At 50.0% G+C, this 23,625-nt stretch overlaps 1 protein-coding gene across 1 annotated transcript in view; it reads left to right on the top strand.

The window, feature by feature from the left end:
• Nucleotides 1-2,514: 2,514 nt before the first annotated feature.
• LOC146005648 (cytochrome P450 2F5-like) overlaps nt 2,515-23,625 on the top strand; it is a 90,080-nt gene continuing 68,969 nt past the window's right edge. The window contains exons 1-5 of the mRNA XM_083145039.1: nt 2,515-2,701; nt 2,845-2,927; nt 5,145-5,385; nt 10,899-11,061; nt 14,169-14,318. Coding sequence (XP_083001165.1) covers nt 2,582-2,701; nt 2,845-2,927; nt 5,145-5,385; nt 10,899-11,061; nt 14,169-14,318 — 757 coding nt within the window. The 5' untranslated portion in view covers nt 2,515-2,581. The remainder of the gene's footprint in view (nt 2,702-2,844; nt 2,928-5,144; nt 5,386-10,898; nt 11,062-14,168; nt 14,319-23,625) is intronic.

Genomic DNA, 23,625 nt, shown 5'->3' with positions numbered 1-23,625 from the left:
GGCTATGCCCTTCGGGTCCACAGACAGCGGGTTCTGGTCTCTGGCCAATAGGGGATTCCCTGGTACCATCAGTAACTGCCCATTACTGACTCGGCATCTAGAACTGCGGATACCTCCTCAGGACCAATGCCAGTACCTGAGTACTACCTGCTGAGATGTATGCCTCGACACACTGTTGACACACCTCCAACCAGCATTGAGTGGTCTCCACTGGCCTCTGCGTCAGTAGCCAGCAGAGTGGAGCTTGGAGATGCTGGATCTTTTACTCAGTACAGGAGGAGAACAAGATTAGTGCAGTAATCCTATTGGTCGCAAGATGAAAACGGTTGTCTTAAAAGGGATGTTTATTGCTCAAATATAAGTCCTTAAAAGGACACTCTCCTAGATCTCTCTGTGGACAGAGGGGATTGGTTACTCCCCTGAGACCACTGTCCACCTGGGGTGCTAGGTACCACCCAAGCGCCACCTTGTCTGGCTAGGGGAAAGGTTTCCTGCCTAAACGTACTTCCAGAAGCCTGCCAGGGGACCATCTGAACATCTCTAGCCCAGACTTAATCTCCAGAGATGGGCATCCCTAATCCCCTGCCAGGGTCTCCTGCCCCCTGATGGAGAGCTCTATGGAGCTCCAGGGAATCAATCAGCTTGTTAGAAAGCTGCTACCTTCCCTGAAGCTCCCAGTAGAGATGGAACGTTTGCGAACGAAGCAGGTCTTTTGGACGGATCCCATAAAAGAGAGAATGAGCCGCTGATCCCAAAAAGGTACAGTATGTTACTGTATACATCCTTGCTGGCGGGTCGCCAGAACGTACGCGCTGGCGACCCGCCAGCAGCCTCGCCAGCGAGGAGACTGAGACGCGCGTGCGTCTCACGCGCACGCGCGTCTCAGTCTCCGTCGCTAGCGCGACGGAAACCCTGTCCGTCTCCGCCTCAGGGAGACGGACAGGGTTAGGGGGGGTTAGGGGGGGGTGCGGGCAGGCGGCGGGGACCCCGGGTTACCGGCGGCAAGCCGGCGGGGACCCGGGGGAACGGATCGAAGCGCCGTCGGAAGGGGACGCGCGCGCCGCTCGTGCGCGCGCGTCCCCTTCTCACCATCGCCATGGCGCTGGCGGGGGATGGCGGCTGGCGACGCCAGCGCCATCCCCTGCAAAGATGGGACCTGACCCATCTGTAATTCCTTTACTTTCAGTTTCGTTTCCATTACAATGCATTCGTCTGTTCTCAGCACTGCCACCTGTGGCAGCTGAGATGTACTGACTCTGGAGACTGAGTACAGTGCTGCGACTGCAAGTGAAAGAAGGAATAATAAGGCTGCTGCTGCTAGGGATGGCCATCGGTGCAGACGCCATCGATGGTTGCCATCAATATTGATTCTGTACCCAGCCATCGATCAGTGTTTTACTCGGTCATGTATGTTCTTATTTGTTCAGCTTAATGTTTAAATTTTTTTTTTTTTTAAGTAAAAAAAAAAAAGGGTTGATTTACCGTTTATGGCAATAAATGATTGTAAAACAAATGAAGCTTCGTTATTATCAAATTACCCCTTTTTTCAAAGTGAGCCGATGATCCATCTAATAGATCCCCTTCACACGGTGGTGGAGAGTTTCTCTAATGAGAGCCGCTCCATCTGTGCTCTGTATATGACTGCTGCGATCCGACCCGATTTTTAATTGTACAGCACCCTGAGGGGTGATTACTATGATGAATGCACCCCCATTATTAACGCCACCCCCACTATCAACGATAAGCCGAAGCGTGGCGAGCCCGCGAGGGGCGGCGGTACGCGTCCTCCGACCTTTTCATACCCCCACTATCCACGTCGGCGTGGAGTTGACTTTAGATAGTGTGGCGAGCACAGCGAGCCCCGCGATGGGACGCGGAGTACATGTGCAGTAATACGCGTCTGCTCGCCACGCTTCGGGCTCGGTGGCTCGCTGCACTCGCCACACTATCTAAAGTCAACTCCACGCCGACGTGGATAGTGGGGGTATGAAAAGGTCGGAGGACGCGTACCGCCGCCCCTCGCGGGCTCGCTGCGCTCGCTGCGCTCGCCACGCTTCGGGTTGGCGTTGATAGTGGGGGTGGCGTTAACAATGGGGGTGCATTCAACATAGTAATCACCCATTAGGGTGCCTGTACAACTAAAAATCGGGTCGGATCGCATTGCATCGCATGCAATCGGATCGCATGCGATGCGATCCGACTGATACGATGCCCTACGATAGAAAATGCCCTACTGCGCCCCCCCCCCCCATCAGACCTGGGCCCGGGTAATTAGTACCCCTCCCCTCTTGGCGCCAGGACCTCAGTCTGGGCACTGCTGCCATGTATTGTGGTCCCTACTGTGCCCCCCCCCCATCAGACCTAGGCCCGGGTAATTAGTACCCCTCCCCTCGTGGCGCCAGGCCCTCAGTCTGGGTGCTGCTGCAGAATGTTAATTATTTACAATGTCTCAATGCAGAGTTTATAACCTCATGTGTTTATGTGGTTGCCGTGGATGTAAAACATATCCATAGAGCCTGCACTGCGAATCTGTAACTTGTAAAACATTTCTATATCCCGATTAGGAGTATCTCGTGCCGGGATGCATGCACGTTCTGCCTATTATATGTCACTGTATACAAAGTTTCTGTGTGTCCGTCCACCAATCACCTGCTCCCACTGTCTGCACACACGTCAGGGGTCCTGCGCTATGTCTCCCTCTGTATGTTAGCTGCGTGAGAGCAGTAAAATCTTTATGTATGAGGAAGCTATGTGCTATGTAAAGCGTAAGGTCCTTTTACAGCGCGCAGGGAACCTTTCACCTGAAAGCCTAACGATCTGTGTTTGCTTCTGGTTTATAAACAGCAGGGACACTGTCTGCGGGGAGAGAGGACAGGTGAGGCGTACCTGGATTATATACCTACAGGTCTAAGCAGCCAGAGCGAAAGGTCAGTGATATAATCATATAATTATCAGGTCATTTATTATGTGTGCAGTTTGTATGTTCTCCCTGTGACTGTGTGGGTTGTGCTTGTAGTTCAGAAGCTCGCTGGTGATTGGCTGCTGATCAGTACACTGTAATCCGGGTGCACACGTGTGGTAGGGAACACTGGTCAGGGACTGAGGGGAATTATGTAATAGTCCCTGTACAGCGCTGTGTAATATGTTGGTGCTACTATATGAATAAAGGTTATTTGCAGGATGTGACAAAGATACTGGCATCACTGTGGGGTCTGCAGATGGGAATACTGTATGTACAGCAATAACATATCTACATATATATATATATATATATATATATATATGTGACTGCGCAAAGATAATATAGATATATGATGTAGGTAAACGATTCCAGTCCCAGTGGTCAAAAAGTCCCGTATCAATACGAGGATCAGGGGTGAAATGTAATAGGATGAGAGATTCAGAAAGTGAGAGATTTGGTAAGAAATCTCCAGTTTTTTTTAAACCGGCAATCATTTACACTTCAAAATCAAACTGGCTGTGCAGAGTAAATGATTGCCGGTTTAAAAAAAACTGGAGATTTCTTACCAAATCTCTCACTTTCTGAATCTCTCATCCTATTACATTTCACCCCAGGTGTCTTACAGGGTTCCACACCTGTCTTAAAAATCTTAATAGCACTCCGCTTGTGTTCTCTAAAACACAAGAACGTGGGCGCTCCAATGGTGCAATTACCATTTAAGAGATGAACCTTATTTAAATAAAAAACATGTAACAAAAGATGAGGTCACGTACCACAAGCAGCGGCTCACAAATGACTGTGATGGAAGAGTAGAACCACTTGACCCATCCAGGCTGCCGGTTTTATCCTTATGGTGATCTCAAGCCATATTAGATCCTTAGTTCTTTGTAAGGAGATCCGGTACTTCTTTACTTTCACGGCGCCACTAGATTAGGACAGATAGGATATCGCGGTCATCGCGGGCATTGAATGCACTAAAAAATCAGGTGCGACGCGATGCCCGCGATTTCCCATAGGGACCAATGTTAAATTTCTCAATTGACACGATTTTTCCATAGGAATCAATGTTAAATGGCCCACAGAGGCCAAATAGACGTCGGCGTGGAGTTGAGAATAGAATAGTGTGGCGAGCGCAGCGAGCCACCGAGCCCGAAGCGTGGCGAGCGCAGCGAGCCCCGCGAGGGGACGAGGATACCTGTGAAGCCCGCGAAGGGACGCGTTTACCTGTGAAGGTATCCGCGTGCGCTCGCCACGCTTCAGGCTCGCCACACTATTCTATTCTCAACTCCACGCCGACGTGGATAGTGGGGGTATGAAAAGGTCGGAGGACGCGTACCGCCGCCCCTCGCGGGCTCGCTGCGCTCGCCACGCTTCGGGTTCACGTTGATCGTGGGGTGGCGTTAACAATTGTGGGGGCCATTTCACACTTCAGGGTGGCTATTTGGCCTCTGTGGGCCATTTAACATTGTTTCCTATGGAGAAATCGGGTCAATTGAGGCATTGAACAGAAAAATCGGGTCAATTGAGACATTTAACATTGGTCCCTATGGGAAATCGCGGGCATCGCGTCGGTCGCGTCGCACCCGATTTTTAGTGCATTCAATGGCCGCGATGCCCGCGATTTCTAGTGGCGCCGTGAAAGTAAAGAAGTACCGGAGATCCTTATGTCTATCCCAAAAAAGTTTACAGAGGGGCTGGGGGCATGGCCAGCAGCTCACAGTGCCACTGGCCATGCCCCATATTGGCAGAACCAGGGGCGCGGCCTTGCAGAATTGAGGCCACACCCCTTGATTGATAGAACACGCTCCCAAAATATGGAAATCCCAATTTGCACTACACAAATGTTGGGAGGTACTGTATGCTATACCCCTGGTTCACCATTCTTTCTGTAAAGTCATTCTTCCTCAGATACTGACCTTTTGAATGTTGACCTTTTGATTGTCGACATCTTGACCCTGTCGACCTACTGGCTGTCTATGTAGACACTGTAGATCTATCAATCCACCACTGATTCTATGATATATGAAGCTCCGCCCACTATATGAGTATATAGTATGGAGCATGGAGGAAGCCGGGTCCTCTCATTGTGGACTGGACGGGTTACCATAGGAAATGATGGCAGAGGAGCCGTAGGACGTTGCTCAGTACTAACACCACACCTCTGTCTCCCGTATAATGGCAGGTACAGAAGGACACATTCCCCTCCTCCTGATACTGACAGGACCATGAGCGTCTTCCCAGCGCTGTCCCTGGCGGCATCCTTCCTCCTCTCGCTCCTCTTCCTCCTCTCTCTCCTCTTCCTCATCTCATTCAGGAGAAAGCAAAAGAAGTACCAGTTCCTGCCTCCTGGACCTGCTCCAATCCCTCTCCTGGGGACCCCCAAATATGTCGGAGACCGAGCTGCCTGCAAATATTTCCCAGAGGTGCGTAACATGGAACATTGTGATGTCATATCGTAGCAATATAATGACAAACCCAATAATGGACAGTTACTAAGCGTAACACGTAGAATATCCAGCTCCACAGTAAGTACACTATGCGGATGGTATGACTGTCCGACAATGGGGATCCCGACAGTCAGTATACCGACATCAGTAGCAGGCTCGCAGCACTCGCCATGCTCACCACAGGTTCTGTTCTCGCCTCTATGTGGGTCATGGGCCTACACCCCTGTCACTCAGAATCCATGTCTGCATATATAATACATCCGCCATGTGTACGTCCCTGTAAGTGACAGGGCTCTGTGTGACAAACACTGATATTTGGTAATGACGTCTCCGGGCACCGGCCCTGTGATGTCGCAGAGAGGCCCACAGGCCGCGGTCACATATTATAATTTACCAATAAAACCAGTGGTACTCCTGACATCATACAATGTCATTAATCCTGTGCTAGTACTAATAACAAAGATAATTATATTGGAGCAACTAGGTCCTTAAATATCAGAAAAGCAAACTTTGGTAAATTTGGGGAGACCTTAAAGCAGGCATGCCCAAAGTCAGGCCCGGGGGCCAATTGCGGCCCGTGCTGTCATTTCAAGTGGCCCGCAGCCTCCAGCTGGAAGCGGGCAGAGCATCAGATGTGGAAAGCACAGGACAGGACACTAAAAGTGGGGCCCCGGCGAGCGCGCCTTTACCTTGCTGTCTGCTGCAGTGAGGAGGTGCCGGCCGCCACAGTCAGATGTGTTTGGTGTCCTACCCCTGCTGCTGCAATCGTATATATATATATATATATATATATATATATATATATATATATATATATATATATATATATATATATATCACCCTACTCCACAATCACAGTGACAGCAGTGTTTGGGGAGGGGGGCAGCAAGGGGGAAGCTTTCTCCCGTAACATGTAGAGCGGAGGAGGGCAGCAGCGGGAGCCCAAGCATCTCCTGTCCTTGCAGTGCCTGCTTTGCCTCTCCGTCCTCTGGCTCACACAAGGTGCTGGGAAACCTACAGAGAAGGGAGGGGGCAGAGTGGGGGACATACAGTGACGGAGGGTCAGGCTGGGGGACATACAGTGAATGGAGGCAGTGATGGCCATTCAGAGAAGGGGGAGCAGGGGCTGGCTGGGGGACATACAGTGAATGGGGGCAGAGTGGGGTACATAGTGAATGGGGGTCATACAGTGAATGGGAGTCATACAGTGAAGGAGGGTCAGGCTTGGGGGCATACAATGAATGGAGGCACTGATGGACATTAAGAGAAGGGGGAGGCAGGGGCAGGCTGGGGGACATACAGGGAAGGGGGGGCAGGCTGGGGGACATACAGTGAATGGGGGCAGAGTGTGGTACATAGTGAATGGGGGTCATACAGTGAATGGGAGTGAAGGAAGGTCAGGCTTGGGGGCATACAATGACTGGAGGCACTGATGGACATTAAGAGAAGGGCAGGCTGTGGGACAGAGTGAATGGGTGCAGAGTGGGGAACATACAGTGAATGGGGGACATACAGGGAAGGAGGGGCAGGCTGGGGGACATAGAGTGAATGGGGGCAGGCTGTGGGACAGAGTGAATGGGTGCAGAGTGGGGAACATACAGTGAATGGGGGACATACAGGGAAGGAGGGGCAGGCTGGGGGACATAGAGTGAATGGGGGCAGGCTGTGGGACAGAGTGAATGGGTGCAGAGTGGGGAACATACAGTGAATGGGGGACATACAGGGAAGGAGGGGCAGGCTGGGGGACATAGAGTGAATGGGGGCAGGCTGGGGGACATAGAGTGAATGGGGGCAGAGTGGGGGACCATTCTGATGTGATTTATGATTCAAAGAATGCCAGGCTGAATGGTCGGCCCCCACAGATTTTCACCTCACCAAATCTGGCCCTCATCGCAAAAAGTGTGGACACCCCTGCCTTAAAGTATGTAAACTGGAAGGAATTATTTAGAGGTATGGATACTACTGAAAGGTGGCAAACTTAAAACAATACTGCTGAAGGTCACTGATAAATTTATTAGGTTAAATAAAGGGTAAATAACAGAACAAATGTCAAAAGGAAACCGATGTGGCTTACCAGCAAAGTCAAATGTGAAATAGTGAAAAAAAAGAGGGCATTCAAAGCGTTTAAACAAGATGGGACACCCAAATCATGTGCCGCATATAAAGAATGTAATAAGAAATGTAACAATACAATCAAGATGGCTAAATTAGAGACTAAACATAAAATAGCGTCAGATAGCAAATCTAATCCCAAAAAATTCTACAGTTATATAAACAGGAAACGGTTAAGGAAGTAAAATATTGGCCCACTAAAAAATAAGCAGGGTCCCCTGGTAATAGAAGGAAAAGAGAAAGCAGAATTGTTTAATTAATTTTTGGCTTCATTATTTACAAGGGAAGAATCTTCAGAAGATCTCCCACAGATTAAATGCTCGGCTCCTGATTGCTCCCAAACTGTAGGTTTGAGTGAGGAAAAAGTCACAAATACATTACAGAACCTAAATAGTAACATATCTTCTGGCCCGGATGAAATACACCCTAGGATACTAAGGAATTGAGTTCTGTCATAGCACTACCATTATATCTGATATTCGGGGAATCAATAAACTCGGGGATGGTACCAAGGGACTGGCTCATAGCTAACGTAGTACCAATATGGAAGGAAGGGAGCAAAACTAACCCTGAAAATTATAGACCGGTCAGCCTTACATCCATTGTGTGAAAAATATTAGAAGGAACAATAAGAAATAGTATCCAAAATGTCTTAGAACGGGAGAAGGTAAATAGGTTAGGCTCAGCATGGGTACATCAAAATAGACCATGTCAGACTAATTTAAGTAGCTTCTATGAGGAAATCAGTAGAGGGATGGACTTGGAAATCTGTTGAGGTAATACTGCTTGATTGTGCTAAAGTTTTTGACACAGTGCCTCTTAAAAGGTTATTAATGAAACTAGGTAATTTAGGGTTAGGGGATAAAATTTGTAATTGGATTAAAAACTGGTTGCGCAATAGGGGACAGAGAGTGGTGGTAAATGGCATACATTCCAGCTGAGTTCAAGTCCAAAGTGGAGTCCTGCAATGTTCAATATTGGAACCTTGTTGGGACCCACCGTGTTTAATATGTTTATTAATGATATTGAAAGTGACCTAGTGAGTAAAATTGCAATATTTGCGGAAGACATGAAATTGAGGAAGGAAATGAACTCAGGAGAGGATGTGGAAACACTACAAAGTGACTTAAATAAATTGGAAAGGTGGGTGGAAAGGTGGAAAATGCAGTTTAACGTAGATAAATGTAAAGTGATTCATTATGGGAACAAAAATGAACAAGCTACTTATAGGCTAAATGGAGTTATTATAGGTAATTTTGCTGTAGAGAAGGACTTTGGGGTCATCATAGATGAAATACTGGGTAATAGTGCACACTGCTCAAGTCAGCAGTAAAAGCAAACCGGACACTGGCATGCATTAACAGGGGAATGGAGTCAAGGGATGCCAATGTGATAGCGCCTCTTTACAAGGCATTGGTGAGACCACACTTGGAATATTGTGTTCAATTCTGGGCACCTATTCCAAAGGAATTGGAATAGGTACAGAGAAGGGTAACTAAGCTATTAAAAGGCCTCAAATTACTAGAATACAGAGATAGGTCATACCAGGCTGAATATGTTCTCACTGGAGAAATTGAGGTTGAGAGGTGATATGATTACTATGTTCACATACAGGATTGGGATTCATTCTGGAACTCATTGCTGGTGGGGGTGGTTACAGCGACTACTGTTAATGAATTTAAATCAAACCCAGATACATTTTTGGCCACTAAGGGAATCTTCTAGATATGACTTACTCACGTCAGTAGTTACACATCAAATAGGTTGGACTCGATGGACTAACGTCTATTTTCAGCCTTAATTACTATATTATTGTGTTACCTTATTTCCCCACGTTATCCTGAGGACTAGCCAAGTAACAGAAAGCTGGGGGAAAGGGAAGCGCAGGTGTGTGAATCATAGTATCCACAGTAATTAGGACAACCCTGAAAGGTCACCACTCAGAAGGTTGAAACTGGAAAATTGTCGACACAAGTGAAATGTCAACACGGAAAAGGTTGAAACGTGAACAGGTTTTCATGAGTTACCATTCCCTATCAAAGTCCACGTGGATGGAAAATCTGAAAAACAAAACTAAGATTATTGGGAAAAACTCATGTCATCACAGTGATGTATTTATAAATGGTGCAGCATGTTCTTTTTTGGCCCCCTGGACTCAGGGGCCCATGTGTACTGCACCCATTATAAATATGCCACTGTGTAGACCATTGCTGCGCCAACTGCCCCCCCCCCCCCCTGCCACGGGACAATGCAATACAGCTGAGGGGGACAGTGATGGGGTCCAACCTGGCCCCATTATATGCAGATGTATTTAGGAATGTGTGCGAGAACCAACACATTATAAACCATTCTTTTTTTTCACTATTTATTCTTTTTTATGTAAGATATATGACTGGTTTGTATTTTGATTGGACTGGTGGTGCTAATGGACTGACTGGTGTCACAGACCTTCTCGTTTCTGGCTGGTTCTGGGCAGGTGCTTTTAGTGGGCAGGGCATAAAAATCACTGATACTTGTTGGAATGTAATGAGCTCTAATGTTAGAAAATTACCTCATCATGTAGGTGAAAAAACCCTCATCAGTGAAGCAGTTAAACCAGAGGAATACTGTAAACGGTTGTACCTACACAGAACTGCCAGTGTTGTGTCCAAATGCAAAGAAAATGCAATCCTTTGATACAACTTAATATTGAAATTCAGGAATAGATAGTCTAAACTTTGTTGGGGCATTAATATTCTAAAAGTGGAAATAGCATGACACCCCAGAGCTCCTCGTTGTCTCCATTTAAAAAATAGTGTGTATCTATGATAGATAATAAGTTGGAAAGTTCCAGTGGTGCCCTTTGTCGGCGAAGGATTGCCCATGTGCCAGGTCATACTGAGTGTAGCTCCATGATGTTCTCACCTGTAAGATCTTCAGTCTCTCCCAGTCATGTCATTACAGTCACCCCTGGTGCATTTCCATCTAAGGACCTTTGTATCTGGAAAGTAATTTTGGTGCATGCCCCTCGCCTTGATCCAATGTATTGTCCTGTATGCACCCGAAGGTTTATATTGTTTATAGCGCCTGTCTGGGTGGATTTAATGGGACATCTGTAGATAAAACTCCATATTAAATGTTGTAACGGGACATGGTCACTAGATAGACAAGCTTTGGGTCCACCACTGAAGGTTGACCTGCATGAAGGTCGACATGGGTACAATGTCAACCGTTTGACTGTCCACCTTCCCCATGTTGACCTAATGCTTGTGTTGGCATAATGACCCCGTCGGCCTTCAGCCATGTCGACCTTCAGTCATGTCAACCTTCAGTAGTCCACCTAATGCTTGTAGAGCTAATATCGGTCTATCCAATGATATGTGGTGCTTTTCCTGCAGCTCCATAAGAAGTATGGTCCAATGTTCACAGTATGGAAACTGACAGACCCTGTGGTGGTTCTCTGGGGCTACGAGGTGGTGAAAGAGGCCTTGCTGAATTATGGCGATAAGTTCAGCGGCCGCCCATTTGCGCCAGTGATTGATCGCTACTCAGAAGGATACAGTAAGTCAGGCCTCTCAAATGTCAATTTACAAATTTTCCCAACATGGCGGCTCTATAAATGTTTCCCTTGCCTTGGAAGCCTTGGTAGCTGGTACCAACACATCTGGGAGCTATAGGATAGAGACCCTGACATTATATCCAGAGGCTCCATAGCCTGGTATCTGCCATTACTTCTATGTCCTAGTCCATGCTGGTCTTCAAAGAGCTTCAGACGTCTGCTGTGCATGGAGCAAATGCTTCCCTCATGGATCTTATCTTTATTTCTATAAAATGTCTTGGGCTGTCCCCCACATATAGAAACTATTCCTGAGCCAAAGCTTCTCTGCATCATTGATCATGTGACCTCTGTCTCTGCATCATTGATCATGTGACCTCTGTCTCTGCATCATTACCTGTGCTGATCATGTGACCTCTGTCTCTACAACATTACCTGTGCTGATCATGTGACCACTGTCTGCATCACTACCTGCGCTGATCATGTGACCTCTGTCTCTGCAACATTACCTGTGCTGATCATGTGACCACTGTCTGCATCACTACCTGCGCTGATCATGTGACCTCTGTCTCTGCAACATTACCTGCGCTGATCATGTGACCACTGTCTGCATCACTACCTGCGCTGACCATGTAACCTCTGTCTCTGCAACATTACCTGTGCTGATCATGTGACCACTGTCTGCATCACTACCTGCGCTGATCATGTGACCACTGTCTGCATCACTACCTGCGCTGATCATGTGACCACTGTCTCTGCATCATTACCTGCGCTGATCATGTGACCTCTGTCTCTGCATCATTACCTGTGCTGATCATGTGACCTCTGTCTCTGCATCATTACCTGTGCTGATCATGTGACCTCTGTCTCTGCATCATTACCTGTGCTGATCATGTGACCTCTGTCTCTGCAACATTACCTGCGCTGATCATGTGACCACTGTCTCTGCATCAATACCTGTGCTGATCATGTGACCTCTGTCTCTGCATCATTACCTGTGCTGATCATGTGACCATTGTCTCTGCATCATTACCGGCGCTGATCATGTGACCTCTGTCTCTGCATCATTACCTGTGCTGATCATGTGACCACTGTCTGCATCACTACCTGCGCTGATCATGTGACCACTGTCTGCATCACTACCTGTGCTGATCATGTGACCTCTGTCTCTGCATCATTACCTGTGCTGATCATGTGACCTCTGTCTCTGCAACATTACCTGCGCTGATCATGTGACCTCTGTCTCTGCATCACTACCTGCGCTGATCATGTGACCTCTGTCTCTGCATCACTACCTGCGCTGATCATGTGACCTCTGTCTCTGCATCATTACCTGTGCTGATCATGTGACCTCTGTCTCTGCAACATTACCTGCGCTGATCATGTGACCACTGTCTCTGCATCAATACCTGCGCTGATCATGTGACCACTGTCTCTGCAACATTACCTGCGCTGATCATGTGACCACTGTCTCTGCATCAATACCTGCGCTGATCATGTGACCTCTGTCTCTGCATCATTACCTGTGCTGATCATGTGACCATTGTCTCTGCATCATTACCTGCGCTGATCATGTGACCTCTGTCTCTGCATCATTACCTGCGCTGATCATGTGACCACTGTCTCTGCATCAATACCTGCGCTGATCATGTGACCTCTGTCTCTGCAACATTACCTGCGCTGATCATGTGACCTCTGTCTCTGCAACATTACCTGCGCTGATCATGTGACCACTGTCTCTGCATCAATACCTGCGCTGATCATGTGACCTCTGTCTCTGCATCATTACCTGTGCTGATCATGTGACCTCTGTCTCTGCATCATTACCTGCGCTGATCATGTGACCACTGTCTCTGCATCATTACCTGCGCTGATCATGTGACCTCTGTCTCTGCATCATTACCTGTGCTGATCATGTGACCTCTGTCTCTGCAACATTACCTGTGCTGATCATGTGACCTCTGTCTCTGCAACATTACCTGCGCTGATCATGTGACCACTGTCTCTGCATCATTACCTGTGCTGATCATGTGACCTCTGTCTCTGCATCATTACCTGTGCTGATCATGTGACCTCTGTCTCTGCAACATTACCTGCGCTGATCATGTGACCACTGTCTCTGCATCATTACCTGTGCTGATCATGTGACCTCTGTCTCTGCATCATTACCTGTGCTGATCATGTGACCACTGTCTCTGCATCAATACCTGTGCTGATCATGTGACCTCTGTCTCTGCATCATTACCTGTGCTGATCATGTGACCACTGTCTGCATCATTACCTGCGCTGATCATGTGACCACTGTCTCTGCATCATTACCTGCGCTGATCATGTGACCACTGTCTCTGCATCATTACCTGTGCTGATCATGTGACCACTGTCTCTGCATCATTACCGGCGCTGATCATGTGACCACTGTCTCTGCATCATTACCTGTGCTGATCATGTGACCACTGTCTCTGCATCATTACCTGCGCTGATCATGTGACCACTGTCTCTGCATCATTACCTGCGCTGATCATGTGACCTCTGTCTCTGCATCATTACCTATGCTGATCATGTGACCTCTGTCTCTGCAACATTACCTGCGCTGATCATGTGACCTCTGTCTCTGCATCATTACCTGTGCTGATCATGTGACCACTGTCTCTGCATCATTACCTGTGCTGATCATGTGACCACTGTCTCTGCATCATTACCGGCGCTGATCATGTGACCACTGTCTCTGCATCAATACCTGCGCTGATCATGTGACCTCTGTCTCTGCAACATTACCTGTGCTGATCATGTGACCACTGTCTCTGCATCATTACCTGCGCTGATCTGATCATGTGACCACTGTCTCTGCATCATTACCTGTGCTGATCATGTGACCTCTGTCTCTGCATCATTACCTGTGCTGATCATGTGACCACTGTCTGCATCACTACCTGCGCTGATCATGTGACCACTGTCTGCATCACTACCTGCGCTGATCATGTGACCACTGTCTCTGCATCATTACCTGCGCTGATCATCTGACCTCTGTCTCTGCATCATTACCTGCGCTGATCATGTGACCTCTGTCTCTGCATCATTACCTGCGCTGATCATCTGACCTCTGTCTCTGCAGGTTTCCCCAGCATTGATGGGGAGCGATGGCGCCAGCTGCGCAGATTCACCATAGCGTCACTCAGGAATTTTGGGATGGGGAAGAAGGCCATGGAGAAGCGGGTGCTGGAGGAGTCCCAGAGTCTCATTCAGGCTGTGTCACACACAGGAGGTGAGGGTCTTATACAGGTGCGGATCATACGTTCAGCAATACTTGGTATGACCAATAGGCCAACCCGTTTAGACGACAAGAACATGGTCAACAAGATCAAAAGGTCGAAGGTACAATAGGTCAACACAGTGAAAAGGTGAACATGAAAATGGTCGACACTGGGTTTTTTGGTGTGTCATTTTGTATGTTAAACCATGTAAAAGCAAAATGAGTGGAAACATGTCCGCGCTCAGGGACACTCTGGGCACGGCAGAGCCAGAGTAACAATAGGGCAACTGTAGCTCCAGGCCTCCACATAAAAATAGGTCCATCACCATGGCAGCATGAGCATCACCAGGCATTGGGGCCTATAGTGTATGGGGTCTACATGCTGACATGTCTACATGGCCTCACCTCCCCCACTTCTCATATAGGCCCATCACCATGGCAGCATGAGCATCACCAGGCATTGGGGCCTATAGTGTATGGGGTCTACATGCTGACATGTCTACATGGCCTCACCTCCCCCACTTCTCATATAGGCCATCACCATGGCAGCATGAGGATCACCAGGCATTGGGGCCTATAGTGTATGGGGTCTACATGCTGACATGTCTACATGGCCTCACCTCCCCCACTTCTCATATAGGCCATCACCATGGCAGCATGAGGATCACCAGGCATTGTGGCGTATAGTGTATGGGGTCTACATGCTGAGACGCCTACATGGCCTCACCTCCCCCACTTCTCATATAGACCATCACCATGGCAGCATGAGGATCACCAGGCATTGGGGCGTATAGTATATGGGGTCTACATGCTGACACGCCTACATGGCCTCACCAGCCCCACTTCTCATATAGGCCCATAACCATGGCAGCATGAGGATCACCAGGCATTGGGGAGTATAGTGTATGGGGTATACATGCTGACACACCTACATGGCCTCACCTCCCCCACTTCTCATATAGGCCCATCACCATGGCAGCATGAGGATCACCAGGCATTGGGGCGAACAGTGTATGGGATCTACATGCTGACACGCCTACATGGCCACACCTCCCCCACTTCTCATATAGGCCCATCACCATGGCAGCATGAGGATCACCAGGCATTGGGGCGTATAGTGTATGGGATCTACATGCTGACACGCCTACATGGCCTCACCTCTCCCACTTCTCATACAGGCCCATCACCATGGCAGCATGAGGATCACCAGGCATTGGGCATATAGTGTATGGGTTCTACATGCTGACATGCCTACATGGCCTCACCTCCCCCACTTCTCATACAGGCCCATCACCATGGCAGCATGAGGATCACCAGGCATTGGGGCATATAGTGTATGGGGTCTACATGCTGACACGCCTACATGGCCTCACCTTCCCCACTTCTCATATAGGCCATCACCATGGCAGCATGAGGATCACCAGGAATTGGGTCTTATAGTGTATGGGGTCTACATGCTGACATGCCTACATGGCCTCACCTTCCCCACTTCTCATATAGGCCATCACCATGGCAGCATGAGGATCACCAGGCATTGGGGCCTATAGTGTATGGGGTCTACATGCTGACATGTCTACATGGCCTCACCTCCCCCACTTCTCATATAGGCCATCACCATAGCAGCATGAGGACCACCAGGCATTGGGTCTTATAGTGTATGGGGTCTACATGCTGACAAGCCTGCATGGCCTCACCTCCCCCACTTCTCATATAGGCCCATCACCATGGCAGCATGAGGATCACCAGGCATTGGGGCGTATAGTGTATGGGGTATACATGCTGACACGCCTACATGGCCTCACCTCCCCCACTTCTCATATAGGCCCATCACCATAGCAGCATGAGGATCACCAGGCATTGGGGCGTATAGTGTATGGGGTCTACATGCTGACATGGCTACATGGCCTCACCTCCCCCACTTCTCATATAGGCCCATCACCATGGCAGCATGAGCATCACCAGGCATTGGGGCGAATAGTGTAATGGGTCTACATGCTGACACGCCTACAAGGCCTCACCTCCCCCACTTCTCATATAGGCCATCACCATGGCAGCATGAGTACCACCAGGTATTGTGGCGTATAGTGTATGGGGTCTACATGCTGATACGCCTACATGGCCTCACCTCCCCCACTTCTCATATAGGCCATCACCATGGCAGCATGAGGATCACCAGGCATTGGGGCCTATAGTGTATGGGGTCTACATGCTGACATGTCTACATGGCCTCACCTCCCCCACTTCTCATATAGGCCATCACCATGGCAGCATGAGTACCACCAGGCATTGGGTCTTATAGTGTATGGGTTCTACATGCTGACACGCCTACATGGCCTCACCTCCCCCACTTCTCATATAGGCCATCACCATGGCAGCATGAGGATCGCCAGGCATTGGGGCGTATAGTGTATGGGGTCTACATGCTGACATGCCTACATGGCCTCACCTCCCCCACTTCTCATATAGGCCCATCACCATAGCAGCATGAGGATCACCAGGCATTGGGATGTATAGTGTATGGGGTCTACATGCTGACACGCCTACATGGCCTCACCTCCCCCACTTCTCATATAGGCCATCACCATGGCAGCATGAGTACCACCAGGCATTAGGTCTTATAGTGTATGGGTTCTACATGCTGACACGCCTACATGGCCTCACCTCCCCCACTTCTCATATAGGCCATCACCATGGCAGCATGAGGATCACCAGGCATTGGGGTGTATAGTGTATGGGGTCTACATGCTGACACGCCTACATGGCCTCACCTCCCCCACTTCTCATATAGGCCCATCACCATAGCAGCATGAGGATCACCAGGCATTGGGATGTATAGTGTATGGGGTCTACATGCTGACACGCCTACATGGCCTCACCTCCCCCACTTCTCATATAGGCCCATCACCATGGCAGCATGAGGATCACCAGGCATTGGGGCGTATAGTGTATGGGGTCTACATGCTGACACGCCTACATGGCCTCACCTCCCCCACTTCTCATATAGGCCCATCACCATGGCAGCATGAGGATCACCAGGTATTGGGGCATATAGTGTATGGGATCTACATGCTGACATGCCTACATGGCCTCACCTCCCCCACTTCTCATATAGGCCATCACCATTGCAGCATGAGGATCACCAGGCATTGGGGTGTAAAGTGTTTGGGGTCTACATGCTGACATGTCTTCATGGCCTCACCTCCCCCACTTCTCATATGGGCCCATCACCATGGCAGCATGAGGATCACCAGGCATTGGGGTGTATAGTGTATGGGGTCTACATGCTGACATGTCTTCATGGCCTCACCTCCCCCACTTCTCATATGGGCCCATCACCATGGCAGCATGAGGATCACCAGGCATTGGGGCGTATAGTGTATGGGGTCTACATGCTGACATGTCTACATGGCCTCACCTCCCCCACTTCTCATGTAGGCCATCACCATGGCAGCATGAGGATCACCAGGCATTGGGGCGTATAGTGTATGGGGTCTACATGCTGACATGTCTACATGGCCTCACCTCCCCCACTTCTCACATAGGCCCATCACCATGGCAGCATGAGGATCACCAGACATTGTGGCTTATAGTGTATGGGATCTACATGCTGACATGCCTACATGGCCTCACCTCCCCCACTTCTCATATAGGCCATCACCATGGCAGCATGAGTATCACCAGGCATTGGGGCGTATAGTGTATGGGGTCTACATGCTGACGCGCCTACATGGCCTTACCTCCCCCACTTCTCATATAGGCCCATCACCATGGCAGCATCATGATCACCAGGCATTGGGGGTATAGTGTATGGGATCTACATTCTGACACGCCTACATGGCCACACCTCTCCCACTTCTCATATAGGCCATCACCATGGCAGCATGAGGATCACCAGGCTCTGGGATGTATAGTGTATGGGGTCTACATGCTGACACGCCTACATGGCCTCAACTCCCCCACTTCTCATATAGGCCCATCACCATGGCAGCATGAGGATCACCAGGTATTGGGGCGTATAGTGTATGGGGTCTACATGCTGACATGCCTACATGGCCTCACCTCCCCCACTTCTCATATAGGCCCATCACCATGGCAGCATGAGGATCACCAGGCATTGGGGCGTATAGTGTATGGGGTCTACATGCTGACACGCCTACATGGCCTCACCTCCCCCACTTCTCATATGGGCCCATCACCATGGCAGCATGAGTACCACAAGGCATTGGGTCTTATTGTGTATGGGTTCTACATGCTGACATGCCTACATGGCCTCACCTCCCCCACTTCTCATATAGGCCCATCACCATGGCAGCATGAGGATCACCAGGTATTGGGGCGTATAGTGTATGGGGTCTACATGCTGACATGCCTACATGGCCTCACCTCCCCCAATTCTCATATAGGCCATCACCATGGCAGCATGAGTATCACCAGCCATTGGGGCGTATAGTGTATGGGTTCTACATGCTGACACGCCTACATGGCCTCACCTCCCCCACTTCTCATATAGGCCATCACCATGGCAGCATGAGGATCACCAGGCATTGGGGCGTATAGTGTATGGGGTCTACATGCTGACACGCCTACATGGCCTCACCTCCTCCACTTCTCATATAGGCCTTCACCATGGCAGCATAAGGATCACCAGGCATTGGGGCGTATACTGTATGGGGTCTACATGCTGACATGCCTACATGGCCTCACCTCCCCCCCTTCTCATATAGGCCATCACCATGGCAGCATGAGGATCACCAGGCATTGGGGCGTATAGTGTATGGGGTATACATGCTGACACGCCTACATGGTCTCACCTCCCCCACTTCTCATATAGGCCCATCACCATGGCAGCATGAGGATCACCAGGAATTGGAGCGTATAGTGTATGGGGTCTACATGCTGACACGCCTACATGGCCTCACCTCCTCCACTTCTCATATAGGCCATAACCATGGCAGGATGAGGATCACCAGGCATTGGGGCGTATAGTGTATAGGGTCTACATGCTGACACGCCTACATGGCCTCACCTCCCCCACTTCTCATATAGGCCCATCACCATGGCAGCATGAGGATCACCAGGCATTGGGGCGTATAGTGTATGGGGTCTACATGCTGACACGCCTACATGGCCTCACCTCCCCCACTTCTCATATAGGCCATCACCATGGCAGCATGAGGATCACCAGGCATTGGGGCGTATAGTGTTAGGGGTTATACATGCTGACACACCTACATGGCCTCACCTCCCCCACTTCTCATATAGACCATCACCATGGCAGCATGAGGATCACCAGGCATTGGGGCCTATAGTGTATGGGGTCTACATGCTGACACGTCTACATAGCCTCACCTCCCCACTTCTCATATAGGCCCATCACCATGACAGCATGAGGATCACCAGGCATTGGGGCGTATAGGGTATGGGGTCTACATGCTGACACGCCTACAGGGCCTCACCTCCCCCACTTATCATATAGGCCCATCACCATGGCAGCATGAGGATCACCAGGCATTGGGGCCTATAGTGTATGGGGTCTACATGCTGACACACCTACATAGCCTCACCTCCCCCAATTCTCATATAGGCCATCACCATGGCAGCATGAGGATCACCAGGCATTGGGGCGTATAGTGTATGGGGTCTACATGCTGACACGCCTACATGGTCTCACCTCCCTCACTTCTCATATAGGCCATCACCATGGCAGCATGAGGATCACCAGGCATTGGGGCCTATAGTGTATGGGATCTACATGCTGACACACCTACATGGCCTCACCTCCCCCACTTCTCATATAGGTCATCACCATGGCAGCATGAGGATCACCAGGCATTGGGGCCTATAGTGTATGGGGTCTGCATGCTGACACGGCTACATGGCCTCACCTCCCCCACTTCTCATATAGGCCATCACCATGGCAGCATGAGGATCACCAGTCATTGGGGCGTATAGTGTATGGGGTCTACATGCTGACATGCCTACATGGTCTCACCTCCCCCACTTCTCATATAGGCCCATCACCATGGCAGCATGAGGATCACCAGGCTCAGGGCGTATAGTGTATGGGGTCAACATGCTGACACGCCTACATGGTCACACCTCCCCCACTTCTCATATAGGCCATCACCATAGCAGCATGAGGATCACCAGGCATTGGGGCGTATAGTGTATGGGATCTACATGCTGACACGTCTACATGGCCTCACCTCCCCCACTTCTCATATGGGCCTATCACCATGGCAGCATGAGGATCACCAAGCATTGGGCCCTATAGTGTATGGGGTCTACATGCTGACATGTCTACATGGCCTCACCTCCTCCACTTCTCATATAGGCCATCACCATGGCAGCATGAGGATCACTAGTCATTGGGGCGTATAGTGTATGGGGTCTACATGCTGACATGCCTACATGGCCTCACCTCTCCCACTTCTCATATAGGCCCATTACCATGGCAGCATGAGGATCACCAGGAATTGGGGCGTTTAGTGTATGGGGTCTACATGCTGACATGCCTACATGGCCTCACCTCCCCCACTTCTCATATAGGCCCATCACCATGGCAGCATGAGGATCACCAGGCATTGGGGCGTATGGTTTATGGGTTCTACATGCTGACACGCCTACATGGCCTCACCTCCCCCACTTCTCATATAGGCCCATCACCATGGCAGCATGAGGATCACCAGGTATTGGGGCGTATAGTGTATGGGGTCTACATGCTGACATGCCTACATGGCCTCACCTCCCCCAATTCTCATATAGGCCATCACCATGGCAGCATGAGTATCACCAGCCATTGGGGCGTATAGTGTATGGGTTCTACATGCTGACACGCCTACAAGGCCTCACCTCCCCCACTTCTCATATAGGCCCATCACCATGGCAGCATGAGGATCACCAGGCATTGGGGCGAAGGGTTTATGGGTTCTACATGCTGACATGCCTACATGGCCTCACCTCCCCCACTTCTCATATAGGCCATCACCATGGCAGCATGAGGATCACCAGGCATTGGGGCGTATAGTGTATGGGGTCTACATGCTGACATGCCTACATGGCCTCACCTCCCCCAATTCTCATATAGGCCATCACCATGGCAGCATGAGGATCACGAGGCATTGGGGAATATAGTGTATGGGGTCTACATGCTGACACGCCTACATGGCCTCATTCCTACCACTTCTCATATAGGCCATCACCATGGCAGAATGAGTATCACCAGCCATTGGGGCGTATAGTGTATGGGTTCTACATGCTGACACGCCTACATGGCCTCACCTCCCCCACTTCTCATATAGGCCCATCACCATGGCAGCATGAGGATCACCAGGTATTGGGGCGTATAGTGTATGGGTTCTACATGCTGACACGCCTACATGGCCTCACCTCCCCCACTTCTCATATAGGCCATCACCATGGCAGCATGAGGATCACCAGGTATTGGGGCGTATAGTGTATGGGGTCTACATGCTGACACGCCTACATGGCCTCACCTCCTCCACTTCTCATATAGGCCATCACCATGGCAGCATGAGGATCACCAGGCATTGGGGCGTATAGTGTATGGGTTCTACATGCTCACATGCCTACATGGCCTCACCTCCCCCGCTTCTCATATAGGCCCATCACCATGGCAGCATGAGGATCACCAGGCATTGGGGCGTATAGTGTATGGGGTCTACATGCTGACACGCCTACATGGCCTCACCTCCCCCACTTCTCATATAGGCCCATCACCATGGCAGCATGAGGATCACCAGGCATTTGGACGTATAGTGTATCGGGTCTACATGCTGACACGTCTACATGGCCTCACCTCCCCCACTTCTCATATAGGCCATCACCATGGCAGCATGAGGATCACCAGGCATTGGGGAGTATAGTGTATGGGGTCTACATGCTGACGTGCCTACATGGTCTCACCTCCCCCACTTCCCATATAGGCCATCACCATGGCAGCATGAGGATCACCAGGCATTGGGGCCTACAGTGTATGGGGTCTACATGCTGACACGTCTACATGGCCTCACCTCCCCCACTTCTCATATAGGCCCATAACCATGGTAGCATGAGGATCACCAGGTATTGGGGCGTATAGTGTATGGGGTCTACATGCTGACATGCCTACATGGCCTCACCTCCCCCACTTCTCATATAGCCCCATCACCATGGCAGCATGAGGATCACCAGGTATTGGGGCGTATAGTGTATGGGATCTACATGCTGACACACCTACATGGCCTCACCTCCCCCACTTCTCATATAGGCCCATCACCATAGCAGCATGAGGATCACCAGGCATTGGGGCCTATAGTGTATGGGGTCTACATGCTGACATGTCTACATGGCCTCACCTCCCCCACTTCTCATATAGGCCCATCACCATGGCAGCATGAGGATCACCAGGCATTGGGGCGTATAGTGTATGGGGTCTACATGCTGACATGCCTACATGGCCTCACCTCCCCCACTTCTCATATAGGCCCATCACCATGGCAGCATGAGGATCACCAGGCATTGGGGCGTATAGTGTATGGGGTCTACATGCTGACATGCCTACATGGCCTCACCTCCCCCCAGTTCTCAAATAGGCCATCACCGTGGCAGCATGAGGACCACCAGGCATTGGTTCTTATAGTGTATGGGTTCTACATGCTGACACGCCTACATGGCCTCACCTCCCTCACTTCTCATATAGGCCCATCACCATGGCAGCATGAGGATCACCAGGCATTGGGTCTTATAGTGTATGGGGTCTACATGCTGACACGCTTACATGGCCTCACCTCCCCCACTTTTCATATAGGCACATCACCATGGCAGCATGAGGAACACCAGGCATTGGTGCCTATAGTGTATGGGGTCTACATGCTGACATGCCTACATGGCCTCACCTCCCCCACTTCTCATATAGGCCCATCACCATAGCAGCATGAGGATCACCAGGCATTGGGGCGTATAGTGTATGGGGTCTACATGCTGACATGGCTACATGGCCTCACCTCCCCCACTTCTCATATAGGCCATCACCATGGCAGCATGAGCATCAACAGGCATTGGGGCGAATAGTGTATGGGGTCTACATGCTGACACGCCTACATGGCCTCACCTCCCCCACTTCTCATATAGGCCATCACCATGGCAGCATGAGGATCACCAGGCATTGGGGCCTATAGTGTATGGGGTCTACATGCTGACACGCCTACATGGCCTCACCTCCCCCACTTCTCATATAGGCCATCACCATGGCAGCATGAGGATCACCAGGCATTGGGGCCTATAGTGTATGGGGTCTACATGCTGACATGTCTACATG

This window comes from Crinia signifera, chromosome 5, assembly GCF_055691185.1.
Source record: "Crinia signifera chromosome 5, ASM5569118v1, whole genome shotgun sequence".
NCBI classification, from domain to species: domain Eukaryota; kingdom Metazoa; phylum Chordata; class Amphibia; order Anura; family Myobatrachidae; genus Crinia; species Crinia signifera.
This window is presented reverse-complemented; position numbering and strand designations above follow the sequence as displayed.